The sequence below is a fragment of the Phytophthora sojae genome (assembly GCF_000149755.1).
Source record: "Phytophthora sojae unplaced genomic scaffold PHYSOscaffold_18, whole genome shotgun sequence".
Classification (NCBI taxonomy): Eukaryota; Oomycota; class Peronosporomycetes; order Peronosporales; family Peronosporaceae; genus Phytophthora; species Phytophthora sojae.
The window spans coordinates 95,372-115,226 of record NW_009258132.1 but is presented as its reverse complement, the minus strand read 5'-3'; the positions used below and the strand labels follow the sequence as shown (position 1 = coordinate 115,226).

Below are 19,855 nucleotides of genomic sequence, written 5' to 3'. Positions count from 1 at the left end.
AATGACTGAATTGGCAATATTCTCTCGGAGCTGGTAGGCCAAGCCATACGTTGAGCTTGTCGAGTTCGTCGACTCGACTGCAACATCGTCCTTGAGTAGTCCCAACTCCTTGGCAGCTTCGAGATCAGACACGTCGAGTGAAAAGCGAGCAGAGCCGTAGTTTGGGGGGTTTCTTGCTCTTGACTTGGACATTTGCACAATGCAGCAGAATATAGCTGTAAATCACCCTTTAGAGAATTATTTATTATTCAAGTCTACTTGGTTTTTATTTAGCACTAGCCTTCGAAATCTTACCTCCCACGTATCTATTTCAGGTGTCCCGCAAATAAACCGAGAGCTCAAAGTTAGCCCATAAATGGTTGATAGGTTCGCAAGAGGCGTGCCGGGCGTACTTAGGATTTTTTAACTGTATTGGGGGACGATCCAGTGTTTTTCTACTGGATCATGGTAATTCCTCACCAGAGTCAGAACTGCGCGCTCTGATTGGCTCATGCCATCCCAATCTTTTCAGCCATCACGCCAATCAGTTCCGCACTCGCTGCCGTCTCGATGGGCCAGCGCCTCAGCACCGGGCGCGAGAGCGACGTCTCCGCGGGGGACGCGGCGGAGGGCCCTCCCTCCTCCACGCTGTCCGCCGCCTTCCCCGCCGCGTCCCCGTCCTCCGCCTCCTCCTCCGTCACCTCTAACGCCGCTGACAGCAGCGCCAATGGCCCGAGCCTCCTGTCCGCCCAGCGCCCCACGCTCGAGCCCCACAAGGACGACACCGTGCAGCAGGACGAGCGCGAGGGCTCCGTGCGCCTCGGCGACGTCGTGCGCGACACGCTCGGCTCCTCGTCGGGCGCGCACGACCAGGAGCCGTCCGCACACCAGCTGCAGCCGCTGAAGCTGCAGAGCGACGACGAGGACGGCGGCTTCCCGCGCGTGTCGTCCGTGGACTCGTTCCCGTCGCCGCCGCGCAACGTCAAGACGGACGACGCGCACCCGCTCAAGCGCCGCAGCTCCATGTCGCGCACGCCGGCGCCGCCCAAGCTGTCGCGCTTCCGGCCGTCCATGGACATCGTCCAGTCGCCCAAGTCCCCGCAGTCCGGCTACCTGTCGAGCTCGGACTCGCGCTCCGTGGACTCGAGCTCCAGCTCGTCCGACGAGGACCTCGTGGGCAGCGGCGAGGAGCTCGTGAGCGACTGGCTGGACGAACCCGAGGACGCCGTGCTGTCGCCGCCCTCCATCCCCAAACGCGCGCGCCACGCCAGCGCCTGCTCCTCCGTGTCGTCCCATACAGGGAACAGCGTGTCGTTCTCGGCCATGCACAGCAGCGGAGGCCGCAACAGCAACAGCAGCCAGCACAGCATGACGGGGTGGGCGTCGTGGCTCAGCTCTCCAGACGACGTCGAGGAAGAGGAGGACGCGGACGATGAGCCCGTGGCCCTGACGCCCTTCTTGCGCGATAACATGCCCGTGTATGAAGTGATGAGACAGGTGCAGCTCTTCCGGAACCTCAGTCAGATGCAGCAGGAGCAGGTGGTGCGCGCGCTCAAGCCGTGCAAGTTCTCGGACGGTGAGGTTATCGTGGCCCAGGGAACGCGTGGCTCGCGGTTCTATATGATTGCCAAGGGAGAGGCTGTTGTGACCAAGAAGGTTGTCGCGAGCAGCAACAGCATGACTGGATCGACTCCCACAGGCGCGGGGCAGACGCAGGAGCGCATGATCACACACTTGCGAGCGGGTCACTACTTCGGCGAGCTGGCACTTATCTACGATGACCCGCGTACAGCCACTGTGCGCGCTGTTGGCGACGTTGAGCTCCTGTACTTGACACAGGAGGATTTCCAGCACATCGGCCAAGTCCACCTGAGTCTGATGCTGCAGCAGGTGCCGTTGCTCGCGAGACTGAGTGCGCAGGACCAGGACATCGTGCTCAAGTGCTTGCGGCCAGCAAACTTCAGTGATGGCGAGTACATTGTCCACCAGGGAGACGAAGGCACGCGGTTCTACATGATCACGCGTGGCGAGGCTATTGTGTCGGAGAAGGCTGTGGGGCCTGACAAGAAACCGTATGAAAAGGAATTGACGCGGCTGTACGAGGGCCACGTTTTCGGCGAGATGTCGCTCATCTACAGCGAGCCTCGTACGGCTTCGGTGCGAGCGGTGGGCCCAGTCAAGTGCCTGTACCTGAGTAAGGAGGACTTTGACAAATGTCTCCTTTCCGACCACTTCCAACGGTTTATTCAGGAAGCCTACGTGGAAAAGGCTACGCGGCGTGCCATGCGACTGCGTCTGCAGCAGCGTGCTAATAGTGCCGCATCCAATGCCCCCACGCCACAGGCCGAAGGTTCCGGAGCGAACAGTTCGTCAGGTTCTATAGTGGCGCCGCCTCCAGCTCCCATATCACCCGTGAAAGCGACAGAAACCAAGAAGCTGGTGAAGCATCGGCTTAAAAACGGTCAGGTTGTGGTCAACAAGTACGTGATTAAGGGCGATCTGGGCCGAGGCACGTTTGGCCGTGTTAAGCTCTGTGAAAGCCAGAAGGATGGACAGATGTACGCTGTGAAGATCATGCATAAGACTTTCGTGCAGCGCATGGCTGGCAAGGAGGATCAGCTGTACGACGTGCTGCGTCGTGAAGTGGCTATTATGAAGAAGCTGAATCATCGCAACGTCGTGCGCCTTGTGGAGGTAATTGATGACCCCAACAGCCAGAAGATGTATCTCGTTCAAGAATACGTGCAGCACAGTCTAATGGAGGAAGTCACTCAGGCTCGCCGGCTGAATGAGCCGGTCGCTCGTAAGTACATGCGCGACCTTCTCACTGGTCTGCAGTACCTGCACTTCCACAAGGTTATTCACCGTGATATCAAGCCGGAGAACATTCTCGTCAGCTCTGAGGGTGTAGCCAAGATTGCTGACTTTGGTACGGCGCGAATGATCATGAACGAGACAGAGACCATCTCCGGAGCAAAGGGCACTCCTGCATTCATGGCCCCCGAGATGTTTGATATCGATGCAACGTACCAGGGCCCCGCTGTCGATGTGTGGTCACTTGGCGCTACATTGTATATGATGGTGATTGGTCACCCGCCGTGGATGGCAGACAACGAGATTCTCCTGGCGGAGCGTGTTCAACGTGTGGAGCTACGTTTCCCGAAGGATGTGGAGCGCACGATGGAGCCGCATTTGAAAAACTTGCTGCAGCGTATGCTTACGAAGGACCCAGCCTTGCGCATTTCTCTCAAGGAGTGCTTTGCGCACGAGTGGATTACCAAGGAGGGCAGCGAGCCGCTTGGCTTGATCACGCCGGAGAAGGATCTCACCGTGTCTATCGATGAAAGTGAATGTGCAATTGAAAACATTCCGGAGCGTATTGATCAGCGGTTGACGGAGAGTCTTGCTCAAGCCCACCAGTTGGTGAAGACACGGCAGCAAAGTGTTGGCGCTGGTGTTGTGCGTACGAACAGTGGACGCTACTTCACTGGCACTCCAGTATCGGGGACCTTGGGCTCCCGCATTCCTTCGTCAGCGTCAACCACATCGTCGGTTGCCACAGTCGGCAGTACAACGTCCATGAGTCCGAGCCGAGCGTCGAGTGATGAAGTGTCTCGCATTATCTGCGCGTGGCGCCACCACAAGCGTGTTCAGCTTATGGATGGCCACAAGGAATTGTCTGAGCGCTCACGCGAACTGCTAATTGAGCAGAAGCGCATGGCGTTCTCGGTGGATCGTGCAAAGGTGACGGAAATTATTTTGCCCGCTGCCAAGCCTACTGCTCGCAGTCGCTACCCAAGTGCGTCATCGGCTGCATCACTTCGACAAGTGAGGGAGCAGTCAGTACTTTCATCGGCGTCGTCAGTCTCGTCACTTTCTACAGTGGGGGGTGATACCCCTACAACTGACTCACCAAGATCACGCTCATTCCCAAGTGGCCGAAGTAACTCTGTGGACAACTCGCTGTTGGTGAAAAAGACGAGTTTTCGCAGAGTGCACAAAGACTCTGGCAACCTCGAAGGCTTCGGTCGTACGTCATTCACATCTGTATCCCAACTCTCCGAGTTGGCAGCTATACCTGTTGAAGAGCGCGGTAGTTTGTCTTCGTCCAGCGAAGCAGGGAGCGCGGGGCGGTCTAGCAGCAGTCTATCAAATGCGGAGTTGGACGCAGACCTGATGAAGCGGTCGCTTTCGCGAAAGAAAGATTTTCTCATGGTTACATCCGAAGTGTTCCGTGACGAGGGCGGTGACTATCAGACACGCAAGATTCTCTTCCAGGCGCGAGATGACGACTTCTCCGTGGCTTCTCGAGTTCCAACTCATTCGAACTCAGGACGGGAATTGCTGCCCCCGGGTCGGGCAGGCTCCACCAACTCATCTGCATCGAGCAAGCCTAGGAGATTGGGAAGCGCCGGTAGACTTGGCAGTGGGGGTCGACTAAGCAGTGGAGGCAGACATGGTAGCGCAGGCAGCGGTAGCGCCATGGGCAGCGCGATGGGGAGTGCAATGGGCAGCGCAATGGGTAGCGCAATGGGTAGCACAATAGGTGCATTGGGCAGAACCAACGGCAGCCGTCGATCATCGACCGGAAGTGCTGGCTCCATCAGCAGCTCGTCTCGTTCTGTGGTCACCGACGATGGCAACGTGGAAGAGTTTGACATGGAAGGCATTGACTGCGTGCAGGTGACGGAAGTTGATGATGAGGACGACGATGATCTTTTGAATCACCAGGCTATGCGTAAGGGCAGCGGTGCCTCCTCGCGGCACTTCCACCACCACTCTAGTGACAGAAGCCGCGCAAACAGCAGTCACACGTCTGGCCTGGAAGGGCTTTCGGACGCCGATAGCGACTCGGACGATTCGGATTACTCTGATGTTGAGTGCGATGTGGACGTTGACGCAACATTCAGCGAGCTCATCACGTCGCCGACTCACCAGCTTGATCTCATTAGCCACGACGATGAGGAAATCGCGCCTATCATCACTGCCAAGCCGTCTCTGACGTCCATGGTGGATGCGGCATGCTCTTCACTGGATGTGGACAACAGTGGAAATGTTCTCACTCTTGGTTCACTGGCGTCGATGACTTCTAGTTCGTCGGCTCTGTCCATGGCCACTCCCGCGCCGCTGTTGGACATCGTGCAAGTCTACGTGAGTAGCAAGATTCGAGAAAACCTCACGCTCTCAATCCGCTCAGGCTACGCTGAGGCAAAGGGAGCTCGGTCGTACATGGAAGATCGCAGCACTGGACAAACTACGTGCGATCTATCGCGCTACCCGTCTGCCCTTGCGAACTCCTACGCCTCATTGGCTTTCTTTGCAGTGTACGATGGCCACAACGGTACCAGCACTGCTGTGAAGCTGCAAAACGAGCTGCACCACCGTTTCTTCAACGAGGGAACTGGCTTCGTGGAGTCTCCGGTCACGTGCATCTCATCTGTATGCGAGGCGGTCGACAATGAAATCTTGGAGCAGCAAAACCTCAGCGTTCTTCCCAAGCGCAAGCGCACCATGGCCCCGGAAGAGTTGCAACGGTACCTCAGGAGCGAAGCTAACGCCGATCCCAGTCTCACGGAAGGCGAATGTTGCGAGATTGACGGCGAAGTCGTTTGCGGAGATGAGATGAAGGCGCTACTGCAGCCAATCTCGTTCTCCGGAGCTGCAAGTGTCTTCGCTGTGGTGGCGAAACAGCGCAAGAAACGCCGGCGGACGAATAACAACGAGGATGGCGACGCAGAAGCAGAGAAGGCCACGGAAGGTGAAAGTGGCGACGAATCCAAGGAGGACGAGGACGACGAAGAGGACCAGCCTACCCGACTCTACGTGGCCAACGTGGGTGACTGCCGTGCCGTGTTGTGTACAGCAGACGCCGTGGCAATCGACTTGACCACAGACCACAAGGCCTCTCTTCCAGCTGAGAAAGCGCGCATCGAAGCGTCCGGTGGCTTCGTCCACAACGGGCGGCTGGATGGCATTCTGCAGATCTCGCGTGGTTTTGGCGACTTGGCGCACAAGCAAGACGGTCACTTGGTCGCGACGCCCGACGTTGTGGAGCACCTAGTGAACCCGTCGGACCAGTTCTTGCTGCTCGCTAGCGACGGACTCTTCGACGTTCTGACGTCACAGCAGGCCGTGAACTTTGTGCTGCGCAAGCTCCAGACCCACGGCGACGTGCAGCTCGCAGCGCAGGAGCTCGTCCTCAAGGCCCAGGCGTACTTCGCGCACGACAACGTCAGCGTGATCATCGTGGCGCTCAACCAGAAGAGCGACGCCTGAAATGGACGTCGGCCTCTTTCATCTCCGTGCACAGACGATCGAAGACCGACGAAGAAGCGGAAGGAGTGAGTGGGGAGCGCGACTGAAGCCGCCACATCACAGCAACGGAAACCCGAAAACTTGTCAAATACCCAGACAAAAAGTGAGTGGAATAAGGTACCGAAACCAACTAGCCGTGGAAGTCTTCCGATGGACTTCGGTTTGGCCGTTGGTGGCTGTGAATTAGTGTACGTTTTGTGCTTGTGTCTGTCGCTCGGTAGTTTACCTTGTATGGTTCAGTTAGTGTCTGCCAGTGCCCCAATCAGCGCTGGCAACGGAGATCTCCTCCCACTACTCCAGCTCGTCCCACGAGCGGAGGTCGTCCTGCTCCTCGAGCACGTACACAGGCGACGCCAAGTCGATCATCGAGCTATGGCTGTTGTCATCCATGTTGTTGTGGCGGTGTCTGATGTCGTACTCCTCGTCCGTGGAGTCTGCGTAGCCAGCATCGAGCTCGTCAATGGTCATGAGCGTGGTGGCGTTGTCTGGGCGCGCCTCCAGCAGCGTCATCTCGTTGAGCAGGAACGGCACCGCTCCGCCCCCAAACGCGCCTGGAACGCCTCGGTACGGCTCGCGCTCGAGCGTGAGGAACGTCCTGAGCTGAACCGCGAAACCCAGCGCCACGAGCGGACATCGACGCGTCGACGGATTCGTCGCGAGGGCCAGCAGACCCTGCAAGTACTTGAAGAACTGCTCTGCGCGTTGCTGGACGACCTTGGGGCTCTTGGATCCCCAGAGCCGCCGCTTGGGGAAATACTTGGCGCTGAGCTTGTCCAGCGCCTCGTTCATCGGCGCGCAGTGCTTGCAGTGCGCGTGGGTGCTGTCGTTCGCCGCTCCTGGGTGGTTGCGGCGGTCAAAGACTCGCGCTAGTTCATCGCGCAGCGACCTGAAGCCTGAGTAGCGTCTCGAGACGACCCACCGCGCTCCGTCACCTGAGACCATTGAGTCCTCGAGCACCAAGTCGTACTCTGTGTGTGTCCCGGGCGACACGAGCGACGTGTACTGCAGGATCGACGACTCTCGGGGCGTGACCGAGTGCAGCAGGAAGCCGCCGAGGTGGTTGGCCAGACTCCGCGGACGCTTCTTGCACCGACTGGACTTGAGCGACGACATGGTGGTGGTCGTGGATCGAGACGACGTCGTGCTGGACGTCGAGCGAGGCACGAGGCGCGAGCTGCTGTTGCTCGACTTGCTGCTGCTGAGGAACGGGTCGCCGTCGCTGCGGCTGCGGCCGAGCGGCGGCGCGTACCGCCGCATGGAGTCGAGCATGACGCCCGAGCGCACGCTCGTGCGGCGCTGGTCATTATTGGCGGCGGGCTCCTCGGCGCTCGTGGCCTTGCGCAGTCGGGAGCCGGAGTTCTCGGAGGACGACGTCGAGGAGGACGGCGAGTCCAGGAAGAAGGACAGCACCGAGTCGGACACCGGCCGGGGCATGGGCGGCAGCGGCCGGCGCCGCGGTGCGTCGTGCGGCTTGGGCTTGCGCTTCTCCTCCATTGCGAGCGCGTTCGCGTATGACGCGACCCGCGGCGGCGCGTGACTTGAGAGACCGACAAGGGGGAACAGCTGCTGGAGCGGACCTGGGCGCGCATCTCCATCAGTCAGAGAGTGGGATCCAATCTATCACGCTGGATGCACACATGCATGCATGCATAGACCGGTCGGTGGACGCCCAGGTGTTCTCTTGGACACAAGTTGAGGCGGACGCTGATGGCTGCTGCGCGGGTGTGGTCTGCCCTGGAGAGCTCTCCGCTGGAGTCTCGACTCGCGGCGCGCTGACATCTCGCATGTCACGGTGGAAATGGTAGCAAATATTCGGCGGTGCAGCTGGTACAAGAAGCCGGACTGTCGTCGATCCAAGCCGGCAGTTGGTGAGCGCTGGTGCTGCCGCGCCGTCCAGTCCAAGCCCGGGGCTTCGAGTCGAAACTCGACGGCGCCAAGAGCTCACGCGATGAGAGGTGTGGATCCTGCAGATCAACCTGTAACTCTTTAACCTGGCACCATGCAGAGAGCCGCAGTTTTCCCGCGGGAAGGCCCTCGTGTTGCCTTGAAGACAAAAGTCTTCACCACTCCTCTGCGGGCCGCAGTGTGGCGGCTTGCGTGAGCGATCGGCGGGGACCCCGACGACATCGTTGTCGACAAGGCTTTCCCTCGTTGACTTGACTCGAATTGGATTCGCCGAGGGAAGAAGGCAGCACGAGGATATTGCCGGAGCAGGCAAGTCCCGCACGAGAGACCGAGCCGATCTCCACCGAGATCATCGGCGTCGCGGTAATGCCAACATGGCTGGCAGCTCGGTGATCATTCCAACTTGGCATTGCCAAGCAACAGCTGCAAGCACTGCAGTATTGGGTGCACGCATTGCCCGCGCATGTCTGTCAGTCTGTCAAGTTGACAGTGTCAACCATGGCCTCGTTCAACCAGGCTGGTTGACATCTCACAGTGAGTACAACCAGCCAGGGTGTCGGTGGGTGGGTGGGGGTATCGACCGAAGTGCCCCCACTTGCGTTAGAATTTGCTTTTGCTGGGGTATTGTAACGGGGTTACATGGAATAGTGACCCTGTCACTATTCCGGGATGGCTATATCGGTCACTCCCCTGGATAGTGACCCAAGTGGCCTCAGAGCCAACAGATACATTTTGTATGACACAACTATAGGGAACTTAGGATTTGTATGCAGGCCAAATCTGTACCAACCTATAAATACAATCAGTCTCAGATCTACCGCTTTTCAAGTCAAGTCGTCCCCTTCAGACCAGGGACACGTGAACGGCTGTTCACTTGGAGTTTGTATACTCCTGCTTCCTCTGTTAAGAAGTGCTGTGTGCCCCGTCACACTTGGTAGCACTTGTAGTCAATCCTACGCCTACGCGTGTAGATTGGACTACCTGAATCCTCTGTGGTCTCATTGAGTGAGCCAAGATGGATCGTACGGAGTTTCCCCATCTGAACGACTCGCAGTACGAGTCCGTTCGTAAGATGGCAGGCATCTTTGGGACAGATGCCCTGCGTAGCTTAGCGGCGGCGACGCCGGCTGAGCAGGTTGAGCGTATCAACGCGTTCGACACCTACGAGCGAGGGCTCATCGCCCACGTTCAAGGGCTGCAGGCCACTGCGGCCGCGCCGAAGCCGGTGCAACCGAAGCCCCTGCGGCTGAAGGTTCACCCCTTCGAAGGGAAGGAAGGAGAAAACCTTCACTTCTGGGTTCGAGAGGTTGAGCTCGCGATGGACGCGGCTCTCGTCTCGGACGAGCGACTCCGTGTCGCCTTTGCGCTCTCCAACCTTAGTGGTCGCGCTAAGAGTTGGTCGTATACGCGCGAAGCGACGACGCCTGGATGCTTCGCATCATGGTCCCAGCTGTGCGAGCAGCTGCGGGCCGCGTTTCTTCCGGCGAACTACGAGTACCGCCAGCGTTCGCGCTTCCTCGCCTGCAAACAAGGAAGGCGCGAGCTGCATGAGTACATCCAGGAGATGCGAGTGCTCACTGCCTCTTTGGTGGGGAACCCCCTGCCTGAACACATCAAGGTGACCGTGTTCATGGACGGTCTGCGTGTCGGTCCTGCCCGCACGCAACGGTTCCGTGTGCAAGCAAACACTATGGAGGAGGCGATTCAAATCGCCCTCCAGGAGGAGTACAGCCACAAGCAGGCTCGTACCCCCGCCACGGTATGGCAGAGCAACCCTGCCTCTGGCGGTGCGTCTAATGGTAACTCCGGCAATGGAGCCATCAACGGGCCGGTTCCCATGGATCTGGGCATGGCCGAGCAGAGCGACATTCGCTGCTACGGCTGTGGCAACCTTGGGCACATGAAACGTGCTTGTCCCGCGGGAGGACTGAAGAAGAAGTTCTCTTCGAAGCCCTTTGGCTCTAGGGGTCGCTGGCAGAAGCCGCGCCCCAGGAACCAGGGGAACGCCGGACACCAGTAGGGGCGGGGCGCCCTACTGGGGAAACACTAAGTCTTCATGAGGGGCGTGCGAGTGGCGCACGCCATGGGGACTTAGCCCCTGAGAGTCTCTGTACTCTCGAAGCGGAGAAGGGCAGCGGTGGGCTGCTTGTGGTGCACGCGAGTGTACCGGGATACGATCATCCCTTGAGAATCTTGATCGACTCTGGGGCGTCCAAGAACTTTGTGCGCCGCCAGACTGTCGCACGCAATCGCGACAAGTACGCCGATGCGCTACGAGGCAGCAAAGGCAAAGGACTGGTCTCGGTAAGACTGGCCGACGGTACGGTGGTAGAAGTACCTCGGGTCCACATGGACCTCACTGTCAAGTTCGAGGACTTCGACAGCACGGAGCTGTTCTTGGGCCTAGACATGGACAAGTACGACTTGATCCTTGGCATGCCGTGGCTGGAGTAACACGAGCCTTGGATCGACTGGCGCGGCAAGGCCATCGGGGCCAGCCGTCCCCCACGCTCTGACAGAGCTTTGGTGAGTCATGTTCCCACCTCTGGTAGCAGCTGGGGCGCCCGCGAGGGCCGCCAGGGCGCAGCAGCGTCTAATGAGTTCTTAGGGTCCGTCGAGACTGACGACGACCCCGACCGGGCCGGACAAGGCCTGAGAGTGGAGGTGCCGGACAGCACCTACCAGGTGGGTAACGTAGGTCCACACGCGGGTAACAAAGTACCGCAGGCAGCAAGGGCTGCTGGTGAAGGCGCCGCTGGCGTTGGCGTGGGTAACCAAGTTCCGTAACTGATGAGGAAGGCACTGCAGTCGCTTCCGATGTGGGTAACATAGTTCCACAGGAGGTCACTCAGACCATAACTGATGCGGGAGTCGCTGGAAGCGCTCCTGGTGTGGGTAACCAAGTTCCACACGGCGAGGTGGGTAACATAGTTCCACCCAGCAAGACGGGTAACCAAGTTCCGCTCAAGAACAAGGCGGGTAACCAAGTTCCGCTCAAGAACAAGGCGGGTAACCAAGTTCCGCTCAAGGACAAGGCGGGTAACGTAGTTCCGCACGAGATCGAGAAGATCGGTGGTGCCGTCAAGGCGGCGCCACGAGACGAAGACACCCGAGGGTCACGTCGTAAGCCGGGCCTAGTCGTGTGGCCGACGACGCCAGTCGCCAGCGACTACGAGCCTCCAGCCAAGGCTCCAGCCGCCGAAGAGTGTTATCACATCTTCGACGGCGTGACCGGTCGTCGGGTCAAGACAGGAGCTGTCGAGCTTACAGCTCTGCCCGAGGTTTCAGAGTTGCTGAACCTTGAGGAGCTCGCCATGGAGGACTTCTTGGCCGAGCTAAAGGCCGGGGAGATCGCAGAGTTGGTTCTCCTCCGACCGGAGTCCACGTCTGCCGAGTTGAACTCGTCCTCGGTCATGGACCCGGCAGTCATGGAGGAGTTCTAGAGACAGCGCGCGTCGCGCATGGGCTCTGAGATTCTTAAGAACCCCCGGGACCCGGTGTACCCCTTGGTGAAGGAGTTCGAGGACGTGGTGTCCAAGGATACACCGTCCAATCTCCCTCTGGACAGGGGAATCAGGCACGAGATCGATCTCGTGCCGGGCACGAAGTACTTGTCACGAGGCAATGGCCTCTTCCCCGGGAGCAGTGTGAAGTCATTGATGCCTTCTTTGCCGCCAAGGCGAAGGCAGGCATGATGCAGGAGTCGAAGTCCCCGCACTCGACGCCTACCTTCTGTGTTCGCAAACCGAACGGAAAGTGGCGTCTGGTTCATGCTTATAACAAGTTGAACAGCGCGACAGTGCCTGCGCAGACACCGATCCCGCGCAAGGACGTGTTGCTCAACAACGTGGCTGGCTGCACGCTGTATAGCGCGCTGGACCTGGTGGACGGATACTACCAGATCCTGATGCGCGAGAGCGTCATCCCACTCACAGCTGTGAGCACGCCGAGCGGTATGCTCTGGGAGTGGCTGGTCATGCCTCAGGGGCTTTCTAACGCCCCGGCAACGTTCAATCGCTTGGTCACACAACTGTTCCGACCTTTGCGTGCGTTCACACAGACGTACTTTGACGACATCTTCGTCCACAGCCGTGCCGAGGCAGGCCAGACGGCCATGGAGGTGCATCTCCAGCACCTTCGACGTGTGTTCGAAGTCATGCGGGCGAACAAGCTGTACGCCAACATCGACAAGTGTGTGTTCGAAGCTGAGGAGATCAAGGTCCTGGGCTGCTTCGTCAGCAGCGCCGGGGTCCGGGCGGACCCGGAGAAGGTGAAAACCATCGCGGCTTGGCCGCCACCTCGGTCGTAGAAGGACCTACGACAGTGGTTGGGCCTCGCCAACTACCTGCACAAGTATAGTGCAGGCTACGCCGAGCTGGCACGGCCCTTGTCGGATCTCCTGAAGAAGGATGTCGACTGGCGCTTGGAGCGTCGCCATCAAGATGCTTTTAACGACATCAAAGCGAGCTTACAGCGCGCGCCAGTCCTGGCATTGCCGGACGAAACGAAGCCTTTCAGCGTAGTCTGTGATGCGTCTGACTACGCAATTGGCTGTGCGCTATTGCAGGCCGACGATGAAGGCCTCGAACGGGTCATCTCGTTCCAGTCCAGGCAGCTCAAGGCAGCCGAACGGAACTATCCAGTCCACGACAAGAAGCTACTTGCCATGAAGTACGCTCTTGTCAAGTTCCGAGTGCACCTCCTGGGCTCGACGCCCTTTGTCGTTTATACAGACCACGCGCCCTTGCGGACTGCCGTCAACACGCCGCATCTCTCACAGCGGATGGCGCGTTGGCTGTCATTCTTCGCGGAATACAACTTCCGTGTCGAGTACAAGGCGGGCAAGTTGAACGTGCTTGCCGACGCGCTGTCGCGCCGACCCGACTACGAGCTTGCTCATATTAGTCGGTCACGACGGATCTGTATGATCGCATCAGGCTGGGGTACCGAGACGATGCCAGTCTCGGACATCTTGTGCGGTTCTTGGCCGCTGGCTCGGAAGCCAAGGCCGAGTGGCTCACACCCCGACAACGTGCAAGGCTGCACCGCTATGAGTGGGCTGACGGTTTGCTCCACTATAGGGTCGAGCCCGAGGATCCTCCCCGTATTGTCGTGCCCAACGACGAGGATCTCATGTACGACATCCTGATGGAGGCGCATGACGCTCCATCCAGTGGCCATCTAGGCCGTGAGAAGACGTACGCGTCTGTCTCGCAGATGTTTTGGTGGTGTCTCATGTACAAGTGGGTCGCCACCTACGTCCGTACGTGCGAGACGTGCCAGCGCGTGAAGCCTGCCGGTCCCAGCGGACTACTGGAAGTCGATGAGTCTCGACTTTGTCTTCGGACTTCCGGCCGATGACCGTGGCAACACTGGTGTTGTTGCCTTCGTGTGCCGTCTGAGCAAGATGGTCCACTTTGCTCCAGTTCGTGACACCGTCACTGGCGACGAGGTCGCTCGCCTATTCATGGACTGTGTTTAACGACACCACGGTCTGCCCGAGACCATTATCTCTGATCGAGACCCGCGGTTCACCGCTACGTTCTGGTAGACGCTGTTTCGCCTTCTCGGCACACGACGGTCGATGTCGACGGCGGACCACCCGCAGACGGATGGCCAGACGGAGCGCGTCAATCGCGTGCTTGAAGACACGCTCCGCAGTATCTGCGCGGAGATGCCCCGCTCTTGGGCTGATCGCTTGCCCATGGTTGAGTTCGCAACTCAACAATGCGGTACATGCATCGACGGGCTTTACGCTCTTTTACCTGAACGGGTTGCGCCACCCTCAGGTGCCGCTCACATTACGAGGCAGTACCGGGGCTTCGGTCCTGAGTGGGGGAGAGGCTCGGAAAACCTTTTCCTCCCAAGTCTCGGACGTGAGTCCAGCCACCTTGCGGAAGCAACTGTCCTCGTTTGACGAAGACAGGCTGAACATAATCAGCAGGGTGCGAGACACCATGGCGCAAGCCCAAGATAAATAGAAGGAGTACTCTGACCGAAATGGAAGAGGAAACATGAACGTGTTTAAGGTTGGGGATTTAGTTCTCCTAGATACTAGAAACCTACCGCTAAACACTGTTAGCTCGGTCGAGAGCAACAAGCTGAAGCACCGCTTCATTGGACCCTTCACGGTCCTCAGCCGGCATGGCGCGGCGTACACCATAGACGTGCCCAAGTCGATGACGACTCACCCGACGTTTTACGTGGGCCGTCTTAAGAGGTACCATGACCCTCTGGCTCTAGCTGCCCCGCAGGAAGCGATGGGTGGCCCGGTGGAGAAGAGCGCAGCTCCTCGAAGCGCAGCGTCGGGTCGCGGTAAGGCGCCTGATACGCGCGCTGGTCGTAAGACGGCGCGGCGTACATCGGAGCAGCATACGCAGGGGCCCCGTACGAGCCCTGGCCAAACTGAGCCTGATACGAGTGGGGCTGCTGCTGCTCCGGATACGGCGCGTGGCCATGAAGCTCGGCCCGAAGGCCAGCGAGCTGGTTTCGCAGCGAGTCGTAAGACGACAGGTCGGCTCGACGATCCACACGGCCATGAAGACTGCGAGTCTCTTGATAGAGCGAGGCAACATCCTCACGGAGCCGCTCCACGGCACCAGGCTGACCAGCACGAGCGGCAGTCTCACCACCAAGACCGACGCCAAGCGCGACCTCGAGGACGTACACACGGTCCCGGAGAAGACGAATCTCCTCTTGCTTCAGGGCCACCACCTGACTCGGGGCCCCAGCATACGGCTGCGTCGCCTCAGGCTCGTAGCCATGGCCGTGCGAGGCCACCGCCGGCCCTCCTTGATCGTAATGGGCAGATCCACTACCACGTGGAACGAGTCGTCCGGGAGCGGCGGCCCCATGGCAAGCGCCAGCTGCTCGTGAAGTGGAGGGGTTACCCTGAGTCGGATAACTCGTGGGAGTCCGTTGAGCAGCTCCAGGCAGACTGCCCGAAGGCGGTTGCGATAGGTTCGCGCATCTGCATTCCAGCGCGACGGTCCTGCTCCCCTAGTGGACGCTGCTGGGAACCAGCGTCACATTGTCGAAGCCATTCTCAACCACGACGACCACCGAGATGCACCGCAGCGCGCACGCACGGATCGCGGCACTCGTCGCCGCGATGGAGAGATACCTTCGCACCGCCGGTATCTGGTTCGATGGCTTGGCTCTATGGACGACAGCTGGGAGCCACGCGAGGTCCTACTCGCAGATGTCCCCGACTGCGTGGCGGCGTACGAGACGTCGCTTGCAGAGGGCGCGGCGGCGAGCCGTGCCTAACTCAACGAGTGCCTCGCAAGAGCGGACAGCCCAGCGGCGATGCTCGACTTCAGACGACGGACGACCTTCGGTGTTCCAGGATTCGCGGCGACCTGACCCACGGTGGAGTCACGGTGCGTACCACCGCGACGAACTCGCTTCATGCCACGCCAGCGCCGGACCAGCTGCACTAAGATCGCTCCGTTGAAGCCCACGCTGCAGCTGCGGTCGCGCAGCAGCCGGCCCTTGATGACGTCCGAGACACTGCTGCGCTGCTTCACTCACTTCGCGCGCGCTGTCGGCCCGCGCCTGCCAAGTAGCGTCACGTCCGCCTCGCAAAGCTCTGCAGTTCCTTTCTAGAGTTTAGATATGTGTATGTTCCAATCTTGAGTAGGGGGTGGTGTGACAGGCCACTGTCACACAGGCGCCACCGCGTGTGCGCGGTGGCCAATCAGAGCCCACTATAGGTTTAATGGCTGGGACGGTCTCGAGTGCCGAGACCGTCTCGGCACTTAATACCAGAGTTCAATTTGCCTACTACTTCCTCTGCTTGTGTAAGCACGTAACGGGCTGCAGTTAGCCCGTTACAGCCTGGTCGAGTCGACGAAGGTCGCGTTGGTGAGGAACGCGGCGACCCGCGAATTGGCCGTGGTGGCGCAAGAGTTCATTGATGCGGGCGAGGTACTGGGTGAGTATCTGGGCGAGCTCGAGCACGTGAGCATCTCGCACGCGGCTCGACCGCGCAACGAGGGCTACCGCCTGATCATGACGCAACGGCCCGAGAGGCCGAGCCACCCAGTCCGTGTCGCCATCCACGCTCGGCACATGGGTGGCTTGATGCGCTTCGTCAACCACTCGTGCGCGCCGGTGGCTCAGTTCCTGGAAGTGGCGAATGGACGTAGGACGACGGTCGTGATTGCCACGACGCACGCCGTGCACGAGGGCGACGAGATCACCGTCGACTACGGGCCCGACCTGTGGTTCGTATGTCGCTGTGGCCACCCCAATTGCCGCCATCGCGACATCCAAGATGAACAGGACCCGTAGGCGTGACGCGCGTCTCGAGGGCAGTCTACAGACGTGAGGAAGATAGTGGGAGCTTTGCATCATTGGTAAGCCTGGTGTTTGTATGCTGTATTCAAGTTAATCTGATCCTGTCGTTGAAGCTGACGGCGTTGAAGCTACCTTGGGGGCTAGTGTGCTTTGATACCGCTGTTGACGTGTCAGCGGAGAGACCTTGGCGCCAAAATGAACGCGCTCTACCAACTGCAAGCGCGCTCAGCTTGCGCGCGAATTCACCCTGCAGGTTAGTCCTCACGACCATCCGGTTCGAGGCGAGATGGGCTGGCCTCGTTTGAGCCTCACCCGCCAGAGCGGAGACCAAGGTAAGGTGGCTTTCATTCCTGGTTTTACCAAGCCTGCAGCAAGTCACCTCCTCCGCACCTTCGAGATCCCGTCCGACATCATTCCTGGTACGCTACACGCCTTTGAATACCATATTCTCTGCGTACTGTAACTTACGTGTTCGTGTTTTCTGTATAGATGCCGAAGCAGACCGGAAGCACTAACTACAAGCTCTCTGCAGTGCGTCGGCTCCTGGCGCTCGTCGAGCACTACCTGCCGCTAGGCAAGGACAAGTGGGAGCGACTTGCCGTTGCTTACAACTCCAACCGAGGGCGTGGTGTCGCTGAGCGCGACTATGAAAGTCTGCGCCGTAAGTTCAAGGTGCTCTACGGAGCACGGAAGCCTACCGGTGTAGCTGACATGCCGCCGCACGTGAAGCAGGCGAAGCTGCTTAAACAGGCCATCGACGCCAAGGCCAGCGTGGTCGACATGGACGATGGCGCTGATGTCGACAATGAAGTTGAGGAAGAGGGCGAGAATGAAGAGGAGGAGGAGGATGAAGCCGACTTGTGCTTCGACTTCGACGGCGATGAGGGGCTCGATGACAGCTCGCGCGCGAGCGACGACGCGGACACGAGCAAGAGAGCCTCCACCAGTGACTCCATGCATTCGGGCGAGACGCAGACATCGGCCGGGGACAACACCAACATGAACAGCGGCGACTTCTCGGAGTTGCTGCCCTCGACCGGTGTTTGCGAGGGGTTGGAGGCTTTTGCTACGCCGCGGCCGTCTCCGCCGGCTGCGCAGCCGACGCAGAGAAAGTTGCGATCTTCTACAACAAAGAAGACGGGTCGAGGCCCGAGCGCGATGGGGGTGGCGGCCGCTGCCGCGTCCACAGCAACCACAGACGGTGATAATGTGGCGAGCGCTTCTCTACCAGCCACCACTGGACGTTCGCAAGGCAAGAAGCCACTGATGCAGAAGCGCTACGCGACTTCCTCCAACAGACTTGGTGGTATCAACTTGGCTGAGCTCCGCGATACCGTGGGACCCAAACGTGCTGCGGATGAGGACGAAGAGCTGGCTGAGGCTAGCTACGCCAAAGTAAAGCGCGTGAAGGCTGTGAGGGCGACGACAGAGCTGAAGAAGCGCTTGTCCGACCTGGAGAGCAGCTCCAGCAACATGGGGGGCACCATGTTCGAGATGCTGCTCATGATGCGTGAGGAAAACGAGCGCAAGGCGGAACTTCGCCGTGCTGACGAAGAGCAGCGCCGTCGCGATGAGCAGGCGGCCCGCGAGGCACGCTACCTCGCTGACAAAGCAGAGGCCGAAGGGCGTAGCCGTCTTGAGAAGCAGGAGGTGGTGGAGCGTCGCCGTCAGGAGAAGCAGGAGGCGGAGGAGCGCGCCCGTCGTGACAAGGAGGACGCTCGTGCGCGCACTCAAGAGCTGTTGCTCGTACTGGGTGCGCTAACGAAGAAGGAATGAGCTGTGAGTGCCCTTGCGCGGTGAAGGCAACAGCAAGGATGATCTAAAGAGGGAGGAAGTGCATTTAGTAGCGTAACATCTCAATACAGCCCTATGTAGCGATGATCAAAGCAACACAGTCCATTTACGAGCTCGAATCTCGTGCTGTATTTGTTAGCAGCCTCGCCGATGCCTTCAACGATAGCTGTGCAGTACGATAACTATGAAATTAACTACGAAGCTTTCTATTGAACCAGCTTTACGCAAAAGCAATCATAGAGATTCGAACATGTCTTGGTTTGGCATCTCCATGACACCCACGAACGTGGTCTTGATCTCGGAGATGCCGACCGCGCGAACTCTGTAGTTCGCCATCCTGAATAGGTTGTTGAGTCGGATTCCTCGTAGATCCGGGTCGTAGGGCAGCGGCAAATTGAGGCGACTGTAAGCTTTCTGGACACTGCCCATTCCCCATTCGGCAGCCTGTTGAATGGAGGTGATCGCATTGTGCAGTGTGCGTGCGGCGCTGCGGAGGCAAGGCTCAATGCGCTCGATGTCCCCGTTCATCAAGGGGGTCAGGATCCTCCCTGTCATGGCTGTAGAGCAGGGAAATGCAGAGTCCGACACTACACTCATGCGTTCGTCGGGGCACAACTGGGGATCCGTGAGCTTGTTGCGGAACTCCAAGGACGTGTCCGAGTCGTTCCACGACCCCGGACAGTTGTGCTTCGACCAAATGATGCAGCCGTCAGCGGCAAAACAAATCGTGCCGGTCACGAAGACCGAGTGTAGCCAGCCATTGTACATGGCATTTTGTAGGTCAGCGTTAGAGGGCTGCTGGACCTGTCCACTCACATCACGATCGAATTCAGTTAGTTGAGATATCCTAAAAGCCGTTAATATCAATATCATATACAGTACACGTACACGTAAGTTTTACCGTCGATGAACCCAAACGTGTGGGTCAGCAGCGGTTCGCGCTTGTTGACCATGCGTGCCAGCTCCGCCTGACGCAAGGGCGAGGGCCAGGAGATGCGTGCAGGTGCGTAGCCAGTCAGCGCTAGCGACAGCGCTTCCTCTGCCCTGCGCAGCGTTCGTGATAGAGGGCTCGGCGGCACCCCGAACATGATGCACAGCGAGCTCTGTTCCATAGAGCCCACGTAGAAGCTCAGTACGAGCCCCAGCACCTGGTGTAGGTAGCGCAGCTTTGGGGGGCGGCCTCGTGATGACGGAGGAGGGAGGTCGTAGAAGCTAGCAAACCTAGACAGCAACTGATGAAAAGCCCCTCTACAGACATGGAGGCTATAGTGTTAGCGCAGGAAACCGCGTCAAAAATGATAATTACACTTTACCTGGTTAAACTCGTTGCGTTCAGAAAATTCACATCAGAGCCGTGCATGTAGAGGGTCATCCATGCGGACTCACACGGTGCATCGAGACACCGTGAAGTCAGGTAATGACGCGTGCGCATGGCGATGCGCCATTTCTCCTCCAGCATCAGCTGGTGGACGTCGCGGTGAGCGTCGCGCACGCGCTCGTTGTGCGCCTTGAAGGCCTCGCACAGGTGCAGCAGTATGCCTTCGTCTTCCTCGAGCATCGC

General features: G+C 59.0%; 6 protein-coding genes across 6 annotated transcripts; 3 read left to right on the top strand and 3 right to left on the bottom strand.

Annotated features, from left to right (window-relative positions):
• Positions 1-549: 549 nt before the first annotated feature.
• On the top strand, positions 550-6,408 carry PHYSODRAFT_566560 (hypothetical protein; the record flags this gene model as incomplete). The annotated part of the gene is made up of 3 exons (XM_009541038.1): positions 550-629; positions 717-921; positions 967-6,408. 3 exons carry the CDS (start codon positions 550-552, stop codon positions 6,253-6,255), a joined length of 5,574 nt encoding a protein of 1,857 aa, XP_009539333.1. The 3' UTR covers positions 6,256-6,408.
• Positions 6,409-6,585: 177 nt separating this feature from the next.
• Positions 6,586-7,551, bottom strand: PHYSODRAFT_534432 (hypothetical protein; the record flags this gene model as incomplete). The annotated part of the gene is made up of 1 exon (XM_009541037.1): positions 6,586-7,551. One exon carries the CDS (start codon positions 7,549-7,551, stop codon positions 6,586-6,588), a length of 966 nt encoding a protein of 321 aa, XP_009539332.1.
• Positions 7,552-16,038: 8,487 nt separating this feature from the next.
• PHYSODRAFT_534502 (hypothetical protein) lies at positions 16,039-16,494 on the top strand (the record flags this gene model as incomplete). Its single annotated transcript, XM_009541036.1, has 1 exon — positions 16,039-16,494. A coding segment is annotated over one exon (456 nt), but the record flags the coding sequence as incomplete, so codon positions are not given.
• Positions 16,495-16,989: 495 nt separating this feature from the next.
• PHYSODRAFT_534607 (hypothetical protein) lies at positions 16,990-17,370 on the top strand (the record flags this gene model as incomplete). The annotated part of the gene is made up of 1 exon (XM_009541035.1): positions 16,990-17,370. A coding segment is annotated over one exon (381 nt), but the record flags the coding sequence as incomplete, so codon positions are not given.
• A 1,158-nt stretch (positions 17,371-18,528) lies between these two features.
• PHYSODRAFT_534638 (hypothetical protein) lies at positions 18,529-19,062 on the bottom strand (the record flags this gene model as incomplete). The annotated part of the gene is made up of 1 exon (XM_009541034.1): positions 18,529-19,062. One exon carries the CDS (start codon positions 19,060-19,062, stop codon positions 18,529-18,531), a length of 534 nt encoding a protein of 177 aa, XP_009539329.1.
• A 101-nt stretch (positions 19,063-19,163) lies between these two features.
• On the bottom strand, positions 19,164-19,852 carry PHYSODRAFT_534504 (hypothetical protein; the record flags this gene model as incomplete). Its single annotated transcript, XM_009541033.1, has 2 exons — positions 19,164-19,542; positions 19,608-19,852. 2 exons carry the CDS (start codon positions 19,850-19,852, stop codon positions 19,164-19,166), a joined length of 624 nt encoding a protein of 207 aa, XP_009539328.1.
• Between the last annotated feature and the right edge of the window lie 3 nt (positions 19,853-19,855).